Below are 16,498 nucleotides of genomic sequence, written 5' to 3' on the forward strand. Positions count from 1 at the left end.
GCCTGACGAGTCTCTGACGGCCCCGGCAGACTGATTCCGAGAGTCGCCGTGTCTCCCTCGCACTCACGGGGCGTCCAGTACACTGTCAGTCTCCTGACGGTGAGGCGGTCACCGTCTTTGATGATCGCGCCGCTTCCTGCCCGACTGATCATACACGCACCGAGCTATTTGCCCAGGACCAGAGCAAAGAGACGCCTCGAAACGCTTGACTTGTGGCTGCACTGCTAAAAACACGGGGCAGCCCTTCACTCCCTCGACTCCACACCGGAGGGAGCTTCGGCAGGTGATAGACAAAGGAGCCCTTGACGGCGGGTCCCGCCCGCGACCTCCACCCGACCCGTCCTCGTCCCAGACGTCTCTCTCTCTCTCTCTCTCTCTCTCTCTCTCTCTCTCTCTCTCTCTCTCTCTCTCTCTCTCTCTCTCTCTCGCAAACGGGACGCCCCATGAGTGCGAGAGAGACAGAGCGACCGGCATCAGTCCGGTCGGCTTGGAAATGACTCGTCAGCGCGGTGGAGCTTCTGGAGCAAAGGGGGACCCGACATCGGACACCTGAAAAATTGATGCTGTCACCCTCACGTCCCGCCTTTACTCAGTTTTGTTTTCTCGCTCGCCAAATCCCCGGCGACTTCCGCGGCCCTCGCACTTTGAGGGACAGGTGCCGACTCCAGTCGCTCTGTCTCTCTCGCACTCGCGGGGCGCCCCGTGCAGGCGCGAGAGAGACACAGCGACGACTGTCCAGGTAGTCAGCCATTGACGAGTCAACACATCCGGGCATTGTTTGCCATAGCCAGGAACAAAAGGCTTTCGTCAAGCGGTCTGTCCCCAAAGTCCCGCCAAACTAGCCGCACGTTCATGATGTGCAAATTTCCCCCTTTTCACCATTTTTTTTTCGGCCCGGAGACTTGCTTGACACAGGTGACTTATGATGCGAGTGAACGTGTTTGCTCGTTCTGCGCGACTCTTAGGCTCGTACGCGACTGATCATTACCGACTGCAGCGGCAGCCAGGGGCGGCGACAATGCCCACTCGCCTATTCACGTCACCAAATGATAAATCGCGATAAACGTTTCCGAGTCAAATTCTGTTGGATTTTCGGAAAGAGCCGTGACTGTCCGCCGACTGTCGGCCTCAGATTGATGCTGGCTGTCCGTCAGTCAGTCCGGCTGCGAATCGACAGCTGGAGCGCGCCGTCGTGAAAAATGACTCCAAACTGGGCATCCTGTGTGCATCCCTTCCTTTTACCCGTAGGTCGCGAGGGGAACGCACGCCAAACGCCTCCGCCTAGCGGCGAGAAAGAAGCAACAACAACAAAAATGACTCGAAATAGTCCCTCCTTCCCCCGTAGGTCGTAGGAGAACGCGCGACAAACGCCGATCTGACGGCAAGAAACAAAAACAAAAATGACTCAAAAAAGTTCTTTGTCCCTGTGTAGGTCGTAGGAGAACGCGCGACAAACGCCAATCTAACAACAACAAAAATGACTTGAAAAAAGTCCTTCCAGTGCCGCGCCAAACGTCAAACCAAACGGCGAGGAGAGAAACAGAAACAACAACAACAACAAAACTGACTCGTATCGCCGGGTGGCTTATCTCGTTTCCGGGCAGGTGTTGGGCGCGGAGCTGCGCGGAGATCGACGCGCGCGGAAAATAGCGAAGCAGGCCTCCTCACCCCGTTCGCTCGACAACCTTTCCAGAGTGCGATTCGCGGAGCGACGTGCCGCGAAAAATGAAGGCGTTTTCATCGAACGATAAGCGTGGAAGCGTCCCGCAGGGCTTTGGCGGCCACGATTGCTTCGGCTGCATATTCGCCAGGAAGGGGGAGTTGTTGCGAAAAAAAGACAAGACGTCGAGCGCGCTCTACCGTGCCTTGCCGCGCCGTGGCGACGCGCTCCGAAATCCCACCAAACGTTCCAGGGCACAATTAAATGAACGAGGGAAACAAAACAGAACAGGCGCCAGCCTGCCTCCCTCTCTCTCTCCCTCACTCTCTCTCTCTCTCTCTCTCTCTCTCTCTCCACCAATCAGCATGTTCGGATTGCAGATTCTTGCAGAATGCTGAGGAGATGTGTGAACGCTTCGAGGCCCCGAGGCCAGGGCCGCCAGCAGCACACATCTGCTTTGATCTCTCGGCCTGATGTACAGTCGCACAAAATTAGATCCAGATTGGATTGGTTAGAGGGCAGTGACAGGCCCTCAGCATGCAGCTAGGGAGCGGATTATTTCAACGGGTGGCTTCTCATACTGCACGTGGTATCTGGCAGGGGTGCGCCATAGTTACTGCCATTTGTGTTGGCTGGCCTGGCACGGTGAGCACGCCACTGTGGGCACGGTGGGCACGCCACTGCGAGCACCGGCCCGGGGCCTTTCCTTGTATGCAAAGCGGAATCAATAAAAAAGGTGGGCACACTGCGTTGTGATCAGCCCAAGCACGGAGCCAAGACGAGAGAGGGGTTGCGAGGCAGGCGGACGCTGTTGCTCGGAAGGAATATTTATTTTATTCCTACTTGCAATACTTGGAATTGCTGCTGCACCGTCCGGCGCGCCCGCAACACAGTGCGGCCGGACAGACCGAGCAGACAGCAGCGGTTTCTGAGGAAGCCCGGCGAAGCCCGGCGCAGCCCGGCGTAGGTTTTGCGCTGGTTCGGTCTCGGGGCGGATTTATTGCATAAGCGGCACGGTCATCTGCCCGGTGCATCTCTCATCCTCCACCTTTCTCTGTCTCTGTCTCTCTCTCTCTCTCTGTCTCTCTCTCTCTCTGTCTCTCTCTCTCTCTCTGTCTCTCTCTCCCTCCCGCCAAATTATTTATTTCTCCAATCATAATCGCCAGTGTCAGCGCCTCGTAACTGACCCGACTCCGCGCTTAGTTACGCGGCTCTGCCTGTTTGCCGGCTGGCTGGCTGCTCGGTCGGACCGGCCCACCGCCTCCAAATCCGTGACCATATATTCCGTTCCGATGTGAAACGTCGCAAGTTTCGGGACCGGACCGGTCAGCTCGGCCACGCCACGCGAAGGGGGAGGGGGGCACCGGGCCCAGCAGGACCAGGAGGAAAGGGGGGGGGGATTGATTAAGTGTATCGACGGCACATAAACAATGGCCATCCAATACCGCACAATGTACCATCACGACGAGCAGGGCGAGAAGGGCGAGCTGCAAGACAGTGGACAGCGGGCAGGAATGTCCCTGGCAGGCAGTGGCGTGGCGTGGCGCGCCAGGGACACCTTGGGGCAAAAAGGGCAGAGCGAGCTCGAGACAGCACCACGGCCTTTCTGGTGTCCGGACGGATTGGCCTCGGCCGCTAATACGTCTGAAACCCCGTCCGTTCGAGCACTGCCCTCGCTGCACCCACCCGAAACCCTTCCAACCCGGGTTCCTCACGACGCCGGCCTCGTTAGGGTTCACAGTGTGCGCGCTGCGCAAACCCCTCGGGGTTGTCGAAAACGGGGAAAGGAGGGAAGGGGAAGGCGACCTGCTCACACTCCATGCCTTGATGCATATCTCAATCCGCAGCCAACGTCACAATTCCAGATAAATCAACAGCTGCGCCCTGGCCGCGCTGCCCTGCAGACCGAGGGCCGTTTTCGTCGCTCTGTCTCTCTCGCGCTCGCGGGGCGCCCCGTGTGGGTGCGAGAGGGACAGAGCGGCGCAAACGACGCTCGGACCGTCCGGCCCCCGCGGCCTGGAGGGAGGGGGAATGTGAAAAAGAAGGGGTAGGGGGTAATAAAATGGTCTCGTGCTGGAAATGGCCAGGCATGGCCACGCCGCGAGTCGGTCAAGCACCGCGAAGGCAAGGGCGGCAGCGTGTCCGGCCGGCCTCACTCACACAGTGTCGCAGACGGAACGGAGGAACGACGGAACGCACGTCGCGAGGCCAGTCCGCCAGTCCGCCAGTCCGCCCGGCAGGGCTTTCACTCCCCGCCCCGCCCCGCCCCGCCCCGCCCCGCCCCGCACGGCCACGCAGCAGTGTCCCCGCTAAATTAACATCTTACGATTCCGGGAAATGTGTAAGAGACGTCGCAACAAAGGCAGGGAGGCAGAGACGGGGAGAGAGAGAGGGGGGGGGGAGATGCCCGTCGATGGGCCGATACCCCGGTGGTGCAGCGAGGCGGCAGCAGCCTGAGGTAGCTGCGGCGAGCCAGCCGACCAGTCCAGCAACATAAATCCAGACACTATCGCCGCATTTATTTTTGCCGGCGCGGCTCGGCACGACGCGGCCCGGCGCGGTGACCGTGTCGGTAGCGCGGCCGCGCCGGCGGGCCATCCACTGGTAGTGCGCTATCGGGCCTCCGTCGCGCGGTGGGCCGGGACTCTAGACGCGTTTTGGGCTCCAGAGGCGCTAAACGGGGCTCGAACCGAGCGTGTGACCCCACCAATGGGCGCTCCACCAAACCGCCACCACCGGTCTTCTCGCCCACTGAGCGTCGTCTCGGCGGTCATCGCCGTTCAAAAGTATGACCAATCAACAAAGGGTTTCGCTAATGACTTTGGTCCGCAGATCGCTCCGTCTCTCTCGCACCTATAAGGCGTCCCGCGCGGGTTCGAGAGAGACAGAGCGCTGCTCGGAATCAGCGCGCAGCCTTTGACGCTGTCCCCGCTCGTGACGGACATGGCGTCCATTAGGGCCGGCCGGGTGAGGTGCGAAGGGCACCCAAAGGGCGGCTCGAACAAAGGGGGGTGGGGGCGGCCCACATACAGTGGCCCACCGGGGTGCAGCCGTCCGTCAGCCAAATAATGCCCCGGCTGACCAACACGCGGCAAACGGTGTAGGGCCCCGCTTCCGGTCGCTGGAGAGAAAGAGTTGCCGCCGTGGGTGGGTTCAGAAACCGCGGCCGACGCGTTTTGAGCTCCAGAGTCGCCGAGCGGGACTCGAAGCGAGCGTGTGACGCCACCAATGGATTCCTCGTTCAGAGAGCAATCCATTGGTGGGGTCACACGTTCGATTCGAGTCCAATTTAGCGACTCTGGAGCTCAAAAGGCGTCTAGAGTTTTGGCCGCCTCCACCGGTCTTCTGGTGCAGTGGGCACCAGGGGCCCCAGGTCGCGGGTTCAAGACCTGGCCGGGCCGTCCGAGCGTCAGCCAGGCACGGCCAGGCACTGCAGTCCGTCGCCTCCCGCGCACGCATTTGATGGATGACGAGTCCATGACCAGGCGGATGCCGTCCGAGAGTGTCAAGAGGAAATCTATGGGAGAGCGACAGCGGGATAGCCACACTGTAAAAAGGCAACCCCCGGCGAAAAAAAGGACCGGGAAGAGGCGGCCATTGTATTCGTATTACGGCAGTGTAGTGTTATTAGTTTCGGTGCATGTTCGCTTTTTAACGCGTCCGTCTGCGGCGTCATGCACACTGCGCGCCGGCCACCCCTGTCAGTCACTGGCCTAATCATGAGGTTGCAAAAACCGCGCGGGCATCGGTGCCGAGGGTTCCGACGGTGCTCCACCCCCGCCGGCCCTCTGCCTATGTCTGCTGGTGCCGGCAAGTGGCAGCCCCGCGAGCCCCGCGCCACCACAGCCGTTGAGGGATTCAATAAACGGTGCACCCTGTTGGTACGCTAATCCTGCGATTGTAACGACCAAAAAGTCGTCCAAGACGCGTCTCTCTCTCTCTCTCTCTTAACCCTTCTTCGCACCCCGAGCCGCAAAAGGTACGTAATCCCTGACCGAAACGTCGTCACTCCGTCTCTCTCGCACCCGCACGCGGGGTGCGCTGCCCCGTGAGTGCGACAGAGACGGAGCGGCGAGAAGAACACCCCTTGCAGCTCGCACGCACGCAAACGCGTCAGACGCGTTTTTGCGGCGCCCCGCGCGTTGACTGGCTCGTCATATTCTCACAAACGATATTGTATTGGTCGAGACAAAAAAAGCCGCAAGGGTGCGGTTAGGGAAAGGGGGGGGGGAGGCGTTTTGCACCTGAGAGGCGAACCGTGATGAGTAAAGACAGTCTGCCTAATAAATATACAAATCAACCAACCACAGATAATAAAATTGTTAACAAAAAAAGGAAAGTATTAAGGTGTGAATTCCCCCACACTCCTTTCGGTCGGAGCGCACACTCCCCACTTATTAATAATTCACCACTTTCACCCCCTTTTCCTTGCTAAGCAGTTTCGGATGGCTGTTTGTCCTACGGTTCGCGCGACTTGTCACTCACACTAAACAAGACAATAACAAACATGACAAAACACGTGGTGGGGGATTAGTGCGGGGAGGCGCGGGGCACCTAGACGCACCGTCTCACCCCGGCCGGCCGGTCTCACACTGTGCCGAGTTGCCGCATCGCCTGTCAACCCTGTCAATCTGTCAGCCCGAGGCTTGTCAAAGACGTGTCACTGACACGTCAGAGCCGCCTTATCTTTATTATCATCAACGGGCACGAGCGTACGCTCTCTCCCTCTCCTCTCTCTCTCTCTCTCTCTCTCTCTCTCTCTCTCTCTCTCTCTCTCTCTCTCTCTCCCTCTCTCACACACACACGTCGGCCCGCGCGCCCAGGGAGCGACCCCCAACGGAATAGCTAATGCCGCATTAATACACAACGCCTTTGGCAGTGCCCTGGCGCCTCGAACCTTGAAGGAGCCTTTGACACTCTGCAACGCTCTGGAAAGGACTAGAGGGGCGGAGCCCGGAACGCGAAAGGGGTGTGTTGCCCGGCCGGCCAGGCCACGCCACGACGTCCTGCAGAGTCCTTACTCTGTCTCTCTCGCACCCCTACGGGACGCCCGACGAGTGCGAGAGAGACGGAGCGACGGAAACGACTCTCGGAATGGGTCTTCTCGGCGCCTTTCCACGCGTCAAAACAACGTCAGAGGACTCACAATGCACCGCATGCACTGCTGTGTGTGCATTGTCGCGACACAGAACCGGTGCGAGTGTCATAAGCAAGCTGTAATCCGCTGGCGAACCCCGGTGAGGCATTTACTGCACTACAACTAAACACAAGTACAAGCGCTCTCTCTCTCTCTCTCTCTCTCTCTCTCTCTCTCTCTCTCTCTCTCTCTCTCTCTCTCTCTCTCTCCCTCTCGCACGCGGACGCAGGGGAGGGGTCGTCTGGCGTTGATGTTGATGGACTGGTGATGCGGACCGGACTGGACAGTCAATACAAGCTGATGGCGGAGGCGTGGCGGGGAGGGGGAAGGGGTTCGCGGGCCTGTGGTTAATACCAATTTATCCTAATAGTGAAACAGAGAAAACAACTCCTTTTATCCGGACGAGCGGACACACACACAAGCGCGCGCGGACACACACACACACATACGATGCACCAGGTAGGCCCTTCGGTTGGTAATGGTGCCATAAAATTTCATAGTCTGACCAAAAGATTTCGGTAGGGCAGCCTTCGATAATACGACGGTGGGGGCGGGACGGGGCGGGGCGAGCGGCGCAGCTGACGAGTGGCGCTAGAAGCCACCGGTCCGGATCGACACCCAACGACAGTGTTTCACGAAAACCGGGGAAAGGGGAGGGGGCAGTCGGCCGGTCGTTCGTTGGAAAACCCGCAAGGTTTTATGTGCAGCGAAGGACGCGTCGGCCTCCTCGGTCTCTCCACTTACGGCTGCAATGCAGGCCAGGCAAATTGCATTACGGACCCTCAAATCTTGCGCCCCGCCCCGCCCCGCCCGCTAACTGGTCATTACCCGGCGTGGCACCGACGCGGCGGCGGCGCGGCGCCCGGACGACGCCCCAAAGGGCGAGAGGGACGGCGAGAGTACGCATCAAGCGGCGACATCCTCCGAGATATTGGATCGAGATATGATCCCTCTCGAACGGCCCGGCTTCGAGCGGCCCCGGCGGCACCGGAGCCAGGACCCTCCGGCCGGTGTCCGTCTTCGATTTTATTGGTTAGAGGGGCGGCAAAGGGAGGACCGACTCGTGGGAATGAGGACCAGCGCGACAGGCAGGACTCTTCACCCGCCGCCACCTCCGGGCACCGCCGGGCACCGCCGGGCACGTACGAGTGTCAGAGGTTCGAATCCTGGCGCCGGCGGCGGGGGATCTGAGCGCAGCAGGCGCAGCGTGCAACTGCCTTTTGGTTTGCAAATGAGTGCGAGAGAGACGCCTGCAGCGCGGCTCGTCCGTCTCGTAAGTCTCGCCGATGGAAACCGCATATTGGCGTGACGCGTGACGTATCGCGAGAGAGAGAGAGAGAGAGAGAGAGGACATTATTTCAAAGCACCTCCTGGAGCCGGAGCTTTTGGCCCATCGCAACCATTAATCTGCAATATGGACGCCCCCTCCCCCCTCTCTCTCTCTCTCCTGTCTCTCCTCTCATCTTCTTTACCGCGTCCGTCTTCCCCCCGCCTTCCTCAGCCTGCACCGCTCCGTCGTTACTTTTTATTATATTTAGCCCGTTGTTTTTACGACCCATACATCGAGTATGACTAAAGTTGCCCAATAGCGGATACTCCCCGGAGACGCCCAAACCTGCCTACTTATTCCGATTTTTCCTCGATGGCGGCCGTGGGCGGATCAGGGTACGTGAGTGTGTTGTCCGCGCCCTCATTACGCACCGGATAGTTTCGTCTGTCTCTCTCGCACGCCTGCGGACCCTGCGGAGCGCGCCACGAGTGCGAGAGAGACAGAGCGACGAGGAATCGGACTGCTGGCTCGGGGTTTGTGATCATTGGTGGCGGCGACCCGCTCATTTTCCAGAGCCATTCAAATCCAAATGAGAGAGAGAGAGAGAGAGAGAGAGAGAGAGAGAGAGAGAGAGAGAGAGAGAGAGAGAGAGAGAGAGACGGGGGCGCCACAGCCTACCTCAATGAACGGAAGTGGAGGGTGGCGGAAAAAGGGGGGGGGGGGACTAGGCCAGCGTTTTGCCGGTGCAGAAAAGCAAGCCGACCTGTGATTGGTCCCAGCGGGCCCCACGAGGGGCTGTTTGCCGAAAATCCCCTTTTTCCACCGAGTCACCGGGCAGACCATAATTAGCCCCATCGTGGGTTCGATTCCCCCAAAAGACGCGCGGCCGGCCTCCTCGGCTGTTGGACCCGACAAAAACAGCAGGCTGATTCCGAGTGTCGTCTTCGTCGCTCTGTCTCTCTCGCACCCGAGGGGAACGTCCCATGAGTGCGAGAGAGACAGAGCGACGAAAACGACTCTGGCTCTGCAGCCTCACCATTCATCACGGTACGGTCAATGGGTCGTCGATGCTTTGCTTTCTCCTCTTCCAGTGTAGACCACGCTCGCCCAGGCTCGCCCAGGTGAGGCGAGGAAAACAAAAAGCAGCACACCGAGAGTCGTTTTCGTCGCGCTGTCTCTATCGCACTCGCAGGATGATCCACATATGTGCGAGAGAGACAGAGCGACTCGGACTGCAGCCCAGGCCTCGCCGGCCAACGCCCCCACCAGACTTGATTCCGAGACGCTGTTTTCGTCGCTGTCTCTCTCGTGCCTGCACGGGACGCTCTATGAATGAGAGAGAGAGAGAGAGAGAGAGAGAGAGAGAGAGAGAGAGAGCGACGGAAACTGCAGCGCACCAGCAGGGCACCTCTTCGATTCGCGACCCACGGCGCCTTGGCCTCGGCGTCCAGCCCGTCGCTTTCGTCGAGTTTATTACACGTATTAAACGCGGCGAGCCTGCACTGCAAGTCCGACCACCGCTCCAAAAACCTGTCACATTACCGCGCTCTAAATTGTTTCCCTCTCTCTCTATCTCCGTCTTGTTTGGCTGGCGCGCCGTAAAACCGAGCGAGCCAACGCAGCATGCACTCTGCCGCGTATGAAAAATTCATAGGGCGGAGCTCGTCACATCGACGCACAGTGGGCCAGAAGACCGGTGGAGGCGGCCAAAACTCTAGACGCGTTTTGAGCTCCAGAGGTCGCTAAACAGGCCTAGAACCGAACGTGTGACCCCACCAATGGATTCCTCGTTCGGAGAGCAATCTATTGGTGGGGTCACACGTTCGGTTAGAGTCCCATTTAGTGACTCTAGAGTCAAAACGCGTCTAGAGTTTTGTCCGCTTCCACCGGTCTTCTGGCCCACTGTGCGACGCCGACCACTGACAAAATGGCAGGCCTTGACGGAGGCGGCGGTGCGCCGCGGTGACGCGACGGGGTGTTCCGTTTCAGTTAAATCCCCGGGCGTAAAAAAGAGGAGGCCGCCGCCGATCCTCTTAGCGGAGCCAGCGGAGCCCGTGCATCGGGTGACGCCCGGCTCGAGTGACGAGGATGAGAAATTTACGAGTCTAATCGCGTGTGTGCGACAGTAGCCGGCGTAGCCAGCAATCCGCGAGTAGGCCAGAAGACCGGAGCCGCCGGCCAAAACTCCAGACTCGTTTTGAGCCCCAGAGTCGCTAAAGAGGACACGAACCGAACGTGTGGCCCCACAATTGATTCCTCGTTCGGAGAGCGACCTATTGGTGGGGTTACACGTTCGGTTCGAGTCCCATTCAGCGACTCTGGAGCTCGAAACGCGTCCGCGGGATTTTGGCCTCCTGCTACGGTCTTCTGGCTCACTGTGCGCAGCCGGGCTTGTCGAAATAACGAAAGACGAAACCCCCAAAATACATCCGTGCCATCGCGGGGCGACGCGAGGCGACGCGAGGCGTCCGAGGGACTCGACGACGAGGGATGTTGTCAGGCGGCGACGCGCCGCGACGCGACACTGCCACACCTGCGCACCGCTACTCACCCGGTGAGCGCCTGTCTTCGCGATGAGGAACGGATTCTATATTTACAGACCCAAAACGCACTGCCCGCATGTTTCGGCAAACGCGCTATAAATATGGGGGAGGGCAGGGAGGGGGAGGCACAATGCGAGAGCTCTTGCGGCGTACAGCTCGTCCGTGGCAACCTGACCTCCACTGTCGGAGTCGCCAAATTGGACTCAAACCGAACGTGTGACCCCACCAATGGATAGCTCTCCGAACGAGGAATCCATTGGTGGGGTCACACGTTCGGTTCGAGGCCTGTTAGCGACTCTGGAGCTCAAAACGCGTCTGGAGCTTTGTCCGCCTGCGCCATGCCGGTCTTCAGGGCCCACTGCGCGCCGCGTGACGCGACAAGAGTTATGCCACGCGCCGCGACGCGCAAGGGGCAGACAGACGCAGCCAGACTCACGTCCAACTTCGTCACCGGCGGGAAATTAGTCGCAGACGCGGAGCCTGCACCGTCCGCCGGTCCCCGCCGGTCCGCCCCGCGGTGTGTATCAACACTAAACTTAGCCTCGTGTGTCTATCTACCCGTCCATATATCTGCCAGGCCGCGCATCTGTCTGTCTATAAGTTTTATAGCTTCGCCTCCCGCGCAGAATTAACTACAAAACGTGTATTTTTAGTCGGCGTACGACGCCTGCTCATCAAGCCCCGCGGCCCTCGACTCGTCGAGGCGAGGCATGGCGAGGCCCGAGGCCTAGGCCCCTGCACTGGCTCGGCTCAGCGGCCTCGGCGATGACAGCGCCGTGCCAAGGGGCGCCGCACAGTGGGCCGGAAGGCCGGCGGAGGCGGCCGAAACCCCGGTCGCGTTTTGAGCTCCAGAGTCGCTAAACGGGACTCGAACCGAACGTGTGACCCCACCAATGGATTCCTCGTTCGGAGAGCAGTCCATTGGTGGAGTCACACGTTCGGTTCGAGTCCCATTCAGCGACTCTGCAGCTCAAAACGCGTCTAGAGTTTTGGCTGCCTCCACCGGTCTTCTGGCCCACTGTGCGCCGGCCGCGGCTTTCGCCACCAAACTGAGCCTTTCCCGCCGACAGTTGGAACAAAACGTGAACATGATAGGCTAAGGTGAGGTCAGGGTCCTGGACGTGTCAGAGAATCGCAGGATGTGTGTTCTGGTCGGCCGTCTTGAACCGCCTATGTCAGGGCAAGGAGCCGATTCGTCTCTAAATGCCAAACTTGGGGCAGCCCTGCGGTTCTCCTGCACGTCTAGGACGCTAGGGTTGAGGTGACTTGCCCGGCCGGTCGGCAAATACCCTCATTAGCATACTGGGCACTTACAGTGCCGCGGCACTCGTCACTCGCGAAGCCGCGCACGTTTTCGGAACGCGACAAACGAACGGCCGTCCGGCATCGGCGGCTCAATCTACTACACTGGCGAGACGTAAACTAGCGGTGCGATGCCCGATATACGAAAAATACAGTGCACTGCCGATGATGCAATCGGCGTGTACATCACACATCGCACCGCGACGCGGACGTGACAGCGAGTGGACACGCACGGCAGTGTATCTACGATCGCCGGACAGCTCTCGTCGCGCAGTCTCTCTCGCACTCACGGGGCGCCCCGGAAAAGTGCGAGAGAGGCAGGGTGGCGTTCGGAGCCAGCCCACCGGTAGTAGCAACTCCGTTACGGCATCACGCAAAAAAGTTGTTACATTCACTGGGCCAAATGGGCGCAGGCCTATCTGGGCGCCGGCCGGGCTCAGCCGTCAGTCAGGGGGCCGACAGGTCGACATGAACACCGCGACGACAATGCGGCGGCCACGCCAGCCTAGCGCCAGCCAGCACACTGTCGGGGTGCATCCTCGAAATACACCTGTGCCCATCTGTCCACCTGCCACAACAACAAGCTCCACTTGCGAGATGGGTGCTTTCATAGAGCGGCGCAACTACCAAGGACGACCCGCCGGGTGACTGATCGCTCTGTCTCGCTCGCACCTACACGGGGCGCCCCATGAGTGCGAGAGGGACAGAAGACTTTCGAAATCAGTGTGCCACCGACCTCCGCGTCGACGGGCCCAACGAAGTCCGCCGTTTCAGGCGCCTTGGCACGGTACAATGAGAAGGACAGCGTCTCAAAAACCCGACTTTTCAGAAGGTGTCCGCAGTGGGGCCTGCAGAGCGCTGCTTCGAACGGACGGCGGGGCGGCCGCGTCGCCCGCGCCGAGCTTCGACCGGACTGTGGCGCCATCCAGCGGCGCGGTGGCGAACCTCGCGGCGCGGCCGGCGAGGCGCCACGGACCCAGCGCCGCTACTCTGCCGCGCTGTGCCCTGGCTGTGCCCTGGCTGTGCCCTGGCTGTGCCCTGGCTGTGCCCTGGCAGTGCCGCGCTGGGGCGAAGGGCCCAGCCAGGCCAGGCGCCCCCGACGCCCGCTTCTAAATGGTATATCAATAGCGGTAAGGCGTGCTGGAAGGGGCGGCAATGGCCAGCATGGCCGCCGGTCTGTAGTCACCCAAGAAAAGCCGAGTCAGACGTGACACTTGCACAAACACGGACTCACTGCGTTGCACGGTGGATTTGCCAGGAGACCGGTGCAGGCGGTCAAAATCCCGGACGCGTTTTGAGCGTCAGAGTCGCTAAACGGGACTCGAACCGAACGTTTGACCCCACCACTAGCTTGCTCTCTGAACGAGGAATCCATTGGTGGGGTCACAAGTTCGGTTTGAGTGGTGATTAGCGACTCGAGAGTTCAAAACGCGGGCAGAGTTTTGGCTGCCGGCGTCGGTCTTCCTGCCCACTGTGCGGTGGGTCGCGCGGCTCGACTTAGACTTCACATCTTGGGAGGCAGAGTCACACTAGCAGGCGAAGCTCGCGACCCCGACGAAGGATTTCCCCGTGAAAAGATAAAGAAAAGAGTGTGGAACAACAAACTCATGCCGTGTCCGAATTTCTACGCCTGAGCAAAGTCAAACCAGGTCTCAGGTCTCTCTGCCATTCATTTGGCAGTGCCAACCCGTGGTTTCCATGCAAGTTACACTCGCCCCTTTCCCGACAAAATCGCAAACCATAGTCCCAGTGCCGAAAATAAAAATAAAAACGGAAAAACCAAACACAAAGACGGATCGTGGAGCACCCGGAACAACAAGTGTTGATAGTGACTGAAGTGCGGAACGTCGCTGCGATCTCGTGAGTCAAAGTGCAGTCGGCGTTCTCTTGGATTTTAGGAGGTATTTCGGCAAGCACGTCGGTGTTGTCTGCAGTGCAGTTCCGAGCCGCACCGCCGAGCTGCGAGCACTTGGGCCCCTTCATCGCGACGAAGAGCGCGGTGGCTAACATCTGCGGCGAACTTGTCACGTTACATTTTGACAGCAGCATTTAAATTCGCCCGACGTCCAGCAGAGCTCACTCCAAGTTTCAAAGCAAAGGAGAATTTGATTTGCAAAAGCCGCAGGTTACAAATGGAAGTGGGAACGCTTTCCGCTGACGCGATTCCGGGCTAATTTGGTGACAAGCCACAGAGCGACAAGGGCGATTTGTGGCTTTCAAGAGCCGTGTCTGCATTGTTACAAGAGACACACAAATGACCGCTGTCACAGACAATCGCACAGTGTAAGTCTGACAAGGGAAGTTCGACGGACACTACGCGCTCTGCGCTGGTGAAGGGCTCACGGGACTCCCCGAGACAGTCACTCCACACACTGAACAGGTGCTCCACGAAAATTTCCCGAAGAAAGGAAAGAAAATAAAAATAAGTAAAATCAAACCACGCCGATGGGGAATGTCTTCGTCGCAGGAGACTTGATGCGGGGGAGTGGGACTAGGGGCACAACACTAAGTCCCTCCAATGGGGTAACCATCACTATCTTGACACTGGGCACACATTTCACTGGGTGAATGGCTTCACCAAACACTTGCACAATGGCACATCACTACACACTTTTCGCCGGCTAGGGCGCACTACACACTATCCTAAGCGGAAGTGGTTCCAGGGCGGAGATCTTCAAGAGACTGGTGCGACGATCAAAATCGAACGACGAAACCAAAAAATAATGGCGGAACACAAGATAAAATCCGGGGTGCGTCGATCCGATGAAGAACTTTCACAACACAGCACAAACTTAGGCCCCTTGCGGGTCCGTCAGATCACAGCACACGGTAAAATGAAAACGCGTAGAAACGCGAGAAAAATAATCACAAGCGAAGAACGATGAACACAAAATAATCCGGGATCGTCTTGAGAAATCACAACACAAAATCGAGAGAAACCCGTGAAAAACGCGATCTCTTGGGAAGATCACCGCCTCGCACACACTCTCACAGGACGACACTTTTTCAAACACTGGAATCACTTTGCGGAGGTAACGACTGGTAAAAATCAGCTACCTCTTGCTTGTTGAGACCTCGCGGCGACGGGGATTGCTTTCCGCCGCATGTCCGAAACTAGATCGCCGGCCGAGCGCGGCGCAGCACTGCGCAGCACGGCGCGGCAGGCTGTGGTCTACGAGTCTCCGCTCCGGTGGCGGCTCTCGTCGCAACGCGACTGGTGGTGCGCGGTGCGGCGCGGTGCGGCGCGGTGCGCGGTCTGGCGGCTACGCTCCGGCCTCGCTCCGGTCCGGCTCCGTTCTCCGGGCGGGGTGTCCGTCGAGGCTCCGGCGGCCCGGCCCTTGCGGCGCGCTGCGCGCAGCCTGGCGCAGCGAGCGGCGCGGCGTGGCGGCGGGATCCCGAAGCCGGCGCGGCGGAGCGTCGGGGCGGCCCGAACCCGAACGCCGGGCGGTGGCGGTGGGAGCGACGCGTCGCGTCGTCGGCGAGACGCTGCTCGGTGCTTCCCTTCGTCCCCTCGGCCTGGCGGGCTGGCGGCCGGGCGGGCTGCTGCCAACCTCTGCGCGGTGCCGCGGCGATGCCGTGGCCGAGCGCGGAGCGCGGAGGGGCGGCGGCAGGGCGGCGGTCTGCTCGCCTCGGAATTCGGCCAGATTTTGGCAAGCGCGTCCGCGCCCGCGCCGCGCCGGAGAGTCGGAGGCAGTCGGCGGCCGGCTGGGGCGTGGTGGGGGCACCGCGGCCCGCTCGGCTCCGCTCGCCGAGGCGGCCGAGGCCGGGAGGGGGAAGGCGATCCTGCGCACAAGGTTCGCAACCACGTGGATTTATCGGGCGTCTCTCTCGCACGCGCCGCGACGCTGCGTCTCGCTCGCCGGCGTCTTTCCCTCTCAGGGTCTTCCGTCCCTCTCGGCAGGGCCTTCCCTCTGCCGCCGCCGCCGCCCTCTCTCTCGCACTCGCCGCGACGCCCCTCGCTTCTCGCTCACTTGTGGCGTCGGTCTCCGTCGCGCCGCGGCCGTCCCCGTCTCGTCCGTCGCCGTCGCACCGCGCCGCGTCTCTCTCGCGCCACCCCCGTCGCGCTCTCTCGCTCGCACTCCCTCCTCCGGTCATCTCGGCGGCGCTCTCGGCGCCCTCGGCGGCGCCGGCCTCTGGCGCCATCTCGCGACGCCTGCCCGCGTCGCGCCGCCGCGGCAGCCTCCTAACAGGTGCGCCCAATGAAATGTCAACTTTGGCGATTCCGAGGCGGGGCGTGGCGGGGCGCGGCGGGGGTGGGGGCGCGCGGACATCCTCCTTCCAGTGCCGCGACGCCCCGCCACGCCGCGCTGACATTTAGACCCCGACTTATGAGGCATGTCACGGCGCGGCCCGTCACCAGAGTCCAGTGCCCCTGCAGCCCGTCTCTAGTTTTTACGGACTGGCCCTCTGGCGCTCGCAGTGCTCCACAAAGGTTCGCCCAGCCGACTGATTCGTCGCTCTGTCTCTCTCGCACCCACACGGGGCGCCCCACGAGTGCGAGAGAGACAGAGCGACGAAAAGAGCGGCGCAAGCACAAACGCCGCTCCGATAAGTGCCCCGGGCAGTCATTCCACTGCGCTGCTGGC

General features: G+C 60.3%; 1 protein-coding gene across 1 annotated transcript in view; it reads right to left on the reverse strand.

Moving 5' to 3' along the window:
* LOC117644901 (protein tiptop-like) overlaps positions 1-15,116 on the reverse strand; it is a 35,422-nt gene extending 20,306 nt beyond the window's left edge. Inside the window, exon 1 of the mRNA XM_034384614.1 lies at positions 14,970-15,116. Within this exon, the coding sequence (XP_034240505.1) occupies positions 14,970-15,018 (49 nt within the window). The 5' untranslated portion in view covers positions 15,019-15,116. The remainder of the gene's footprint in view (positions 1-14,969) is intronic.
* Between the last annotated feature and the right edge of the window lie 1,382 nt (positions 15,117-16,498).

The sequence above is a fragment of the Thrips palmi genome, unplaced genomic scaffold, assembly GCF_012932325.1.
Source record: "Thrips palmi isolate BJ-2018 unplaced genomic scaffold, TpBJ-2018v1 HiC_scaffold_18, whole genome shotgun sequence".
Taxonomy (NCBI): Eukaryota; Metazoa; Arthropoda; class Insecta; order Thysanoptera; family Thripidae; genus Thrips; species Thrips palmi.